Source organism: Vigna unguiculata, chromosome 9 (genome assembly GCF_037176805.1).
Source record: "Vigna unguiculata cultivar grain cowpea cultivar isolate G323 ecotype 2 chromosome 9, ASM3717680v1, whole genome shotgun sequence".
NCBI classification, from domain to species: Eukaryota; Viridiplantae; Streptophyta; class Magnoliopsida; order Fabales; family Fabaceae; genus Vigna; species Vigna unguiculata.
Genome location: NC_140800.1, coordinates 8,535,487 through 8,544,805, shown reverse-complemented (window position 1 = coordinate 8,544,805; position 9,319 = coordinate 8,535,487). Strand labels below are relative to the sequence as shown.

General features: G+C 38.6%; 1 protein-coding gene across 1 annotated transcript; it reads right to left on the bottom strand.

Annotated features, from left to right (window-relative positions):
- Positions 1 to 7,455: 7,455 nt before the first annotated feature.
- On the bottom strand, positions 7,456 to 8,647 carry LOC114163409 (uncharacterized). The gene is made up of 4 exons (XM_028047728.1): positions 8,310 to 8,647; positions 8,067 to 8,243; positions 7,840 to 7,972; positions 7,456 to 7,695 (listed from the first exon to the last, which is right to left on the bottom strand). The coding sequence occupies exons 1-4, from the start codon at positions 8,645 to 8,647 to the stop codon at positions 7,456 to 7,458; spliced, it is 888 nt and encodes a 295-aa protein (XP_027903529.1).
- Between the last annotated feature and the right edge of the window lie 672 nt (positions 8,648 to 9,319).

The window sequence follows — 9,319 nt, the reverse complement described above, 5'->3', positions numbered from 1 at the left end:
AAGAAAGCTCTGTTAGTCTAGTTTTTAACAAAAAAAGAACCAATGCATTTGGACTTTTGTGGAGAGAGTTATGATTGAAATAGTGAGCAAAGGTCAGAGCTGCCGAGATCACCGCGAATCAACGTTTTTCAGGTTATGTTGGGCAGTTTTGGCTACTGTTTTTGTTACTCTTCTTACTCCTAAATGTTGTTGGATAACATGCCTTTGTGTGCTTAATCACTGACCTTCATTTCCAAAAGTTTAAATGCATGATAGCTACATGTTTGAGTCTTTAAATGTGCCTAACTTTTGCTTGAGTCATATGTCATATGTTAGCTTGAAGTTTTCTTCTTCTTGTTTTTCCAAGTATTTGAATCTTGCTTTCACTTTATGTCTTGCTTGATGTATGCCCCATGAAATTGATTTTGGCCTAAAACTTGAGGAACTAAGTGTCCAAGCCACCTAAAACTCTTTCTCACCATTTTATGAAACTAGTTGTGAAAGAAGAAAAATTTGCACCAATTTTTGCCTAAAAACCGAGAACAACCTTGCTCCTTGGTGTACTAAAAGTGTGTTTTTCACTAGGTGTTATGCTACTAGTTTTCATACTTGAGAATTGGGTGATATTGGCTAATTAGTTCCATGCTTTAACTTGGTTATGATCTTTCTTGGTGCATGCATGATTTAAGACTTGAAGATGCTTGTCAAGTACTTTCCATAGAGTCTTAAAAATTTGCTTTTCTTGTGTTAGTGTTGTTCAAAGTTTTGTCACCAATATTTTTCTTTCCTTAGAGTTTAGTTTTCCTTGTTTTTGTGCTTTTCTTGCTTGTCACTAGGTGTTTTTTGTTTTGTCTTAGTAGTTTTCTTTTCTTGAAACTCTTGGGGTATTGTGGCTGAATCACTTGTCTTGCATTTGAAGGTTTTGAACAAGTTTTTAAAAGTGTTTGCTTCACTCCTTTGGTGGATTTTGAGTGCTAGCCTTGCCTTGTTACTTTGGGAGTGTGATCTAAACACTTGGGTTGCATTTTGGGTTGGATTTGGTCTCGATTTTGATGTTGTCTAACCCCTAATCCATTTATTTTGTCTCGGATTTGAGTGTTTTTGTTGTAGGAATCATGGCAAGTTCATCAAATGCACCTACACCAAACAAAAATAATACATTGATGAGATTGTTTCGGGATTTGGAGTTGTCTAGAAAGGAGGCCTTTGAACAATTGAGAAAGGACAAGGAGCAAAGTGACCTAAGAATCCAAGAGCACATTCAAAGGCTTGAAGCTAGGGATAAAGAAAGAGATCCTAGGAAAAGAGGGCATTCTAGGCGCAACCCATCACAAGAGAAGCAAACTCCAAAGATTCCTAAGTTCTATGGTGGAAGTGATCCCACAATCTTCCTTGATTGGGAAGCTAAAGTTGATCAAATTTTCATTGAAAATCATGTAAAGGATCAATCACAAGTTGATCTAGTAGTTTTAGGATTTTTGGAGTATGCCAATACTTGGTGGCATAAAGTTTGTAAGAATTATGACCAAGGGCCATCCGCGGCTTCTTGGATGGACATTAAAACTCTTATGCGCGCTAGATTTGTTCCTCCCTCCTATAGGAAGGAACTTATTATGAAGCTCCAAAGGCTTCACCAAGGTCCTATGAGTGTGAGTGAATACTTTAAAGAATTAGAATCTCAAATGCGTAAGGTTGAAATAAAAGAAACTAACAAAGAGAAAATAAAAAGATTTGTGAGTGGTCTTAGGAGAGACATAAAATACCAAGTAGAGTTGTATGAGTACTCCACTCTTGAAAATGTTTTCACACTTGTCCTTGGGATTGAAATTCAATTGAAAAGAAAAAGAAGGGCAAAGAAGAGTTACTCACCCAACCACTACTTTAGTCACTCATGGAAGGGAAATGATAAAAAGAAACATGATAAGTTCCCTTCTAACTCTCATCAAGAACCACCAAGTAAAAGTAAGTCTCCAAGTGATCACATTCACCATTCCACTTCTTCAAGATCAAGTTCCATTAAATGTTTTAAATGTTTGGGTTATAATCACATTGCTTTAAATTGCCCAACCAAGAGGACCATGATCTTAAAGAAGAGTAATGATGTTGAAAGTGAACACTCATCTCCCCATTCTCTTTCAAAAGAATCTTCTTCCTCTAGTAAAACAAAAATTTTTGAGAAAGACCCTATGTTATTAAGGCGCATGATAGGTCAAGATCAAAGTGAGCTTGAGCCAACTCAAAGAGAAAACATTTTTCAATCTAGATGCAAAATTAACAAATGGGTTTGCTCTCTAATTATTGATGGAGGAAGTAGTACCAATGTAGCTAGCACAAGGTTGGTGGAAAAGCTTAGCTTAGAGACCATTCCTCATGCTAAACCCTACAAGCTTGCTTGGATAAGTAAAGAGGGAGAAATAGATGTCAATAAACAAGTCCTAATTAATTTCTCTATAGGAAGCTACAAAGATGAGGTGCTATGTGATGTTGTTCCCATGGAAGTCACACATATCTTACTAGGTAGGCCATGGCAATTTGATAAACAAACTTTACATGATGGCCATACCAACCAATACATTTTCTTCAAAAATGGGAAAAAGACAACTTTACTACCTCTATCACCTCAAGAAGTTAATAAGGATAAAAATATAATAAGAAAAGATAAAGAAGAAAAACAAAAGGGGCAAGCTTTCACTAAGGTGTTACTTGCCTACAAAAAAATTCTTCAAAAGCAAGATGTGCATCACCCTTCCTTCTCTTCCCAAGCTAAAAAAGGAAGGCCCAAAGCACAAGCAAGAGAGAAAGAGTAGTCTAGAAAACAAAAATGGCCTAACCAAGGTTAGGGGTAATACCCTTAGAAAGGATGGAACAAGAGCTCATAAAAGGGAGGCGCAAATCCTCCCCCAAATCAAGTCAAGCTCCATCTACAAAGGCTTAAAGAATTTGTGGTCAAATTCTCTCCAAGGAGAGGAGGATGATGAAGGATTAACCCCAACCAAGGATGGACGCACATGCTTAAGAAGACTAAGCATGTTTAGAAAGGAAGTTCACTAATCCTTCATCTCTTTCATTTGTGTTTGTTATTTTTGATTCCCTAAATTGACTTAGTTGAATCAACTTTAGTTGACTTGTTGACCTTTGACTAGGTTTGACTTGTTGACTATAGTTGACTTGACTTAAGCCAACATGCTAATCTATGTTTATTTGCTTTGTAGGTTAATTAGGAGTAAGAAAGCAATGCTAGGTGGCGCATGGTGATTGGGGAGCATAAATGATGTGGAGGAGAGAGTAAAACAAAGGCATAAAGCATAAAGTAAAAGGCATGAAGCAAGTGTACCTATGTACCTTTGGTCTCCTTTGTTTTTAGCACACTTTGACCACTTTTTGGAGACATATGAGACACATTCTTTGTCTCCTTTTGTGCTAGAACGAAATTAGTCTTGCACACACCATACTTGGCTCTTTTGTCTCTCATTTTTGTAACCTTATTTGACCTAGTTTCTAGAAGCTAGGGTTAGGTTTTTGTAGAGACATCCTTAGGTATCTTTTATTTGCTTAGAGGCCCCTAAACTCTTCTATATAAGGGGTGCTCCTAGACATGTAAAAGGGTTGAACATTTTGAAGTAAAAACACTCTTGTGTCTCAACCATTTGTGAGAGTTTCCTCCCTTGGGAGTGAATACTTTTAAGCCTTATCTTGCATAGCAAGTGGCGGCACACATCCACTCATCTTCAAGGTTGCCATGGCTTCTAGCCTAGCCTTTTAGTGGCGTGTTTCTCACATTTTTACCATTTCTTTCCTATCCATTTTATGTTTTCTTCTTCCTTTAATTGTTCTTGGTTTTCTATGGTTTATGTGCTTTCCATTTTCTTTTTGTTTTGAATCAATCCATCATCTTCTTCGCTTGAGCTTTGTGAAAGGAACCTTCACATCTAGATAGCTTGCTATCTTAATGTCCAGTGGGGATTTCACTTAGCTTTCTTAATCAACTCACACCATATTCTATAATCTTAAAAAGGAACAAGATAAGCCTTCATCAAGATATCTATTATATTTATCATATATCTTATTTTCATAACCTCTAAAAAATTTTAACACGTATAATATTTCATAGTATAATTATATGAAATTTCATATTGTAATCATATGATTCTTAAAATTTTGTAAGTCTCTATCTCAATTAAATTTGTATCTACTGCCAAAAACCTAAAACCCCTTTTCTATTGCCGATGCTCACAAATCAACCTAAAATTATCAAAAACATGATCAGAGAGCATCATTAGAGCCACTAATCGACAACGAATTTTTACAAGATACGCAAACCTCACATGCGATACAGATTACAACACATGCAGGGTTTTCAAGAACAGACCGAGAAAAGACCAGAATTATAACTTACTCAATTCAAGGTTCTGATCGGACAAACTTGGAGATCTCGCCGCAGTGATCACTCTGATGGTCTCTGATTTCAAAAAGGATGAGAGAATGGTAAGATATTTTAGAGAGAAGTCTGAGAGAATTTAGAGGGCGGAGTTTTGGAGAGATAGTGTTTTCTAAATAATGAAATCTTTTTATGAAATTTCTATTTATATTTAAGCAGTTTATTATTAAAATAATAATAATAATAATAATAATAATAATAGGATCTCATTATTTTAAACATAGTCACTCTTTTAATGTGATTTTCTAGGTTCTCACATTCTCCCAAACATAAAAAAATTTTGACCTCGAAAATTGACTTACTAGAGAACATATGTGGATAAGATTGTCTCATATCCTCTTCTAATTCCCAGGTATAGTCACCTGTTCTCCTATTCCACACAACCTTGACTAAACTGTTGGTTCTCCCCTTAAGTTGTTTCCTCTGATGATCCTATATTGCAATAGGTTGCACATCCACGGTGAGATCTTCTCTGATTGGCAAATCTTTCATTTCCAACACATGTGATGCATCAGGCACGTACTTTCTCAGTTGAGAAACATGGAATACAGAATTAAGATTAGCTAGTTGAGGGGGTAAGGTGATCTCATACGCCACTGGTCCAATTCTCTTCAGTACTTGATAGGGGCGAATGAATTTAGGAGAGAGTTTCCTCGAACGAATAGCCTTTCCCACACCAGTGGTTGGAGTTACTCTCAAGAAAACATGGTCCCCTGCTGAAAACACTAAAGGTCTTCTTCTTCGATCCGCATATGACTTTTGTCTACTCAAGGAGGCTTTCATCCTGTCTCTTATTTTGGATACTTTTTCTGAGGTTTGCCTCAATAATTCCGGTCCCAACAACACTGCCTCACCTTCCTGATACCAGCATAACGGAGTTCTGCATCTCCTACCATAAAAAGCCTTATAAGGCGCCATACCGATACTTGCATGGTAGCTATTGTTGTATGTAAATTCTACTAGAGGCAATACTTCATCCCATCCTCCCATATGGTCTAGCACGCAAGTCCTCAGTAGATCCTCTAGTGATTGTATTGTCCTCTCAGATTGCCTATCAGTTTGAGAGTGGTAAGCAGAACTCATTGTTAGTCTACTGCCCAAGACATTTTGCAAAGTCTGCCAAATCTAGAAGTAAATCTATAGTCTCTATTTGACATTATACTCGAAGGTACACCATGCAACCTCACTATTTCTCTTATATACAACTATGTCAATTTATCCATTGGCATCCTCAAGTTAACTGCTAGAAAGTGGGCACTTTTAGTCAGCCGATCTACTATCACCCAAATAGCATCGTGATTCTGAACGGATCGTGGCAGGTGGGTGACAAAATCCATAACAATGTTGTCCCACTTCCAAACTGGTATTTCCAACTGATGCAACATTCCCCCTGGTTTTTTATGTTTCACCTTCGCTTTCTGACAAGTCAAGCAGGAAGATATGAACCGAGCTACATCATGCTTCATTCTTGACCACCAAAAGGATTCTTTCAAGTCATGGTACATCTTACTCATGCCGGGGTGCATGCTAAGGCGGTTCTTGTGCCCTTCTTCAAGAATGATACGCTTCAACTCTGGGTTCTCTGGTATGCAAACTTGGTTCTTAAATCTTAGTACCCCATCTACTCCCATCACAAAGTCTTTAGTTTTTTCAGACCCGAGCAAATTCCCTGTTTTCTGTATTTTAGAATCTGACAACTGTTTTTCTTTTACTAACTCAAGAAAATCACTAGTTATAGTCAAGTGTCTACATCTAACGACTTCCTTCCCCAATGACACATGTAACTGCATGTCTCTAAATTTCTCCATCAACTCACCCTCCTTTATCATCATAGTAGAAGTATGCATTCTTTTCATGCTTAACGCATCAGCCACCACATTGGCTTTCCCTGGATGATAAAGCAATTCAAAGTCATAGTCTTTTAAGAATTCCATCCATCGTTGTTGCTGCATATTCAACTCTTTCTGGTCGAATAGATACTTCAAACTCTTGTGGTCACTAAAGACTTGGAACTTTGCACCGTACAGGAAGTGTCACCAAGTCTTTAAAGCAAACACCACTCCTGCTAACTCTAAGTCATGAGTAGGATAATTTTTCTCATGAACCTTCAACTGCTTAGAAGCATAGGCCACTACTTTCTTCTCTTGCATTAGCACGCATCCCAATCCTTGAAGAGAAGCATCACAAAATACTTCAAAGGATTTATTGGTGTCTGGAATTATTAGCATTGAGGCGCTTGTCAACTTTTGCTTCATCATTTGAAAACTCTCCTCACAACGGTTTGTCCAAGCAAACGGTTGATCCTTGCGGGTTAGTTGTGTTAACGAGGCTACTATTTTAGAGAATCCTTCAATAAATCTCCTGTAGTAACCTGCCAACCCCACAAAGCTTCTTATCTCCATGACAGATTTCGGGCATTCCCACTGTAATACGACTTCTACTTTAGAAGGGTTCACAACAATACAAAGCATTGATATTACATGCCCTAAGAATTGAACCTCTTTCATCCAAAACTCACATTTAGACAGTTTGACATATAACTTCTTTTCTCTCAAAATACTCAAAATTGTCCTCAAATGTTTTATATGATCTTCTTGAGTCTTAGAATAGATGAAGATATCATCAATGAAGACCACCACAAACTTGTCAAGAAAAGGCCTGAAAATTCTGTTCATGAAATCCATAAACAGAGCAAGGGCGTTCGTTACACCAAAAGGCATAACTACATATTCATAATGCCCGTATCTAGATCTGAAGGTCATCTTCTGCACATCATCAAACTTGACCAGAATTTGATGATAACCCGATCTCAAATCTATTTTAGAGAAAACAACAGCCCCGTGCAACTGATCCATTAAGTTATCTATCATTGGCAATGGATATTTATTCTTGATGGTTAATTTGTTTAGTTGCCTATAGTCCACACATAGTCGGGAACTGCTGTCCTTCTTCTTCACTAGCAGCACTGGTGCTCCTCAAGATGATACACTCGGTTTGATGAACTGCTTTTTTAACAATTCCTCTATCTGCTTCTTTAATTATGCTAACTCTGCTGGAGCCATACGATAGGGAGATATTGATACTGGTCCTGCTCCAGGCACCAAATCAATAGAAAACTCTACTTCCCTCTTCGGAGGCAATCCCGGTACATCCTCGGGAAAAACATCAACAAACTCCTCTACAATCGGGATCTTGGCATACACATCTCTTTCCTCAATTGATAGCTGAGTCAGAATAAGAAAACATTGAGACCCTTCTTTAGCTTCTCTGGTAATTTGCTGTGAAGACAACAACTTCTCATCCTCAGGATTAAGAAACAACAACTTTCTCTCATTGCAATTTATAAGAATGTGGTTGGTAGATAACTAATCCATTCCTAAGATTACATCCAAGTCTTTCAAGGGTAAACACACCAGGTTTACCTTGAACCGACGTCCCTCAATCACAATGGAGCATCTAGCATATAAGGTAGATGTCTTGACTAAATCCGATGCTGGAGTGAATGCAGTCAGATCATACTGTAGCTCCTTAACTGACAAACCCAACTCTTGAACTCTAGATTTTGACACAAATGAATGTGTTGCTCCAGAATTGTATAGAACACACAGAATCATACCAGCAATCACACATGAGCCAACAATAAGATTACCTGAACTTGTGGCTTTGTCCGGTCAAAGAATATACTCTACCCGCAGCCTGGGGTCTCTCATTCCCTCGCCTCTGAGGAGTCTGTGACTGGACTGTAGGCCTTGAGACTGGGCCTCTGGATGATGGACAATCCCTGACAAAGTGTCCCTCTTTGTCGAAACCGTGGCACGTCCTCCCTCTAGCAAGTTGTGGGCAAACACTTCTCAGATGTGGTCCCCCACATTAAAAATAATGTGATTTGAACGGTTGAGGTGGTGGCTGTGTTGAGAATCTCCTAAGCCCCTGATGTGGTGGCCTAAAGTATGGCTTCTTCCTTTCTTCGCTTCTGACCTTGAGCCTAGATGGCCCTCCTACTCCTTGTGGAGATGACTGTTGAGACTCAACTTCAACCTTCAACTTCTCTATAACTCGGGCTTTCTCTACTAGTGCCGGAAATTCCTTAATGGAGAGAGGAGTTATCATAAGCTTAAGATCTCCCCTCAATCCATTCTCAAATTTTATGCACTGCCATTCTTCATCCATGCGCAAAGTGTGAAACCGGGCTAAATGTTTAAACTTCTTCGCATACTTTGACACTGACATGTTTCCTTGCAAGAGTTGCAAGAATTCTACCTCCTTTGCATATCTCACATTGTCAGGGAAAATTATGCACAAAACTTCTTCTTGGATAAATCCTATGTGATGTCCTCTCTATTGTCTTCTAACATCATCTTCATATTGGGCCACCAATGCACTGCCTCTCCAGCCAAAAGATACTCCGTATAGGCCAGTCTATTTTCTGCAGGGCACCTATTTGCATAAAAAATTCTCTCCAAGTCTTTTAGCAATTGATCCGCCTCATCTGGACTAACTTTGCCACTGAATATGGGAGGGTGATGCTGGAGAAAATCTTCTAAACTCCACTTTTGAGATCTAGGAGGAGGGACTCGTGAAGAACCAGTTGGGAATCGAGATTCTCCAAGTTGTTATAAGGCTTCTAGATGCCTTTGTTGAGTGGTTTCAGCTGCCAATCTTGCAGATTCCATTTGTTGCATAGCTAGATTATGTTGATTCACCATGTTTGCATTCTGTTGTTGCATAGCTACAACCATAGCTTCCAAAGCACTAACAAGATTGGGATTATCCGCAGTTGGTGGAGGAGGTGGAGGCCTTGGTGCCATAGCTCTGTTCACACCGAGAAAGAAACCATCAGTTCAATCCACGAGTACTATCATAACAGTTGGAACATCTACTTAAAACACACAACGGAGACTA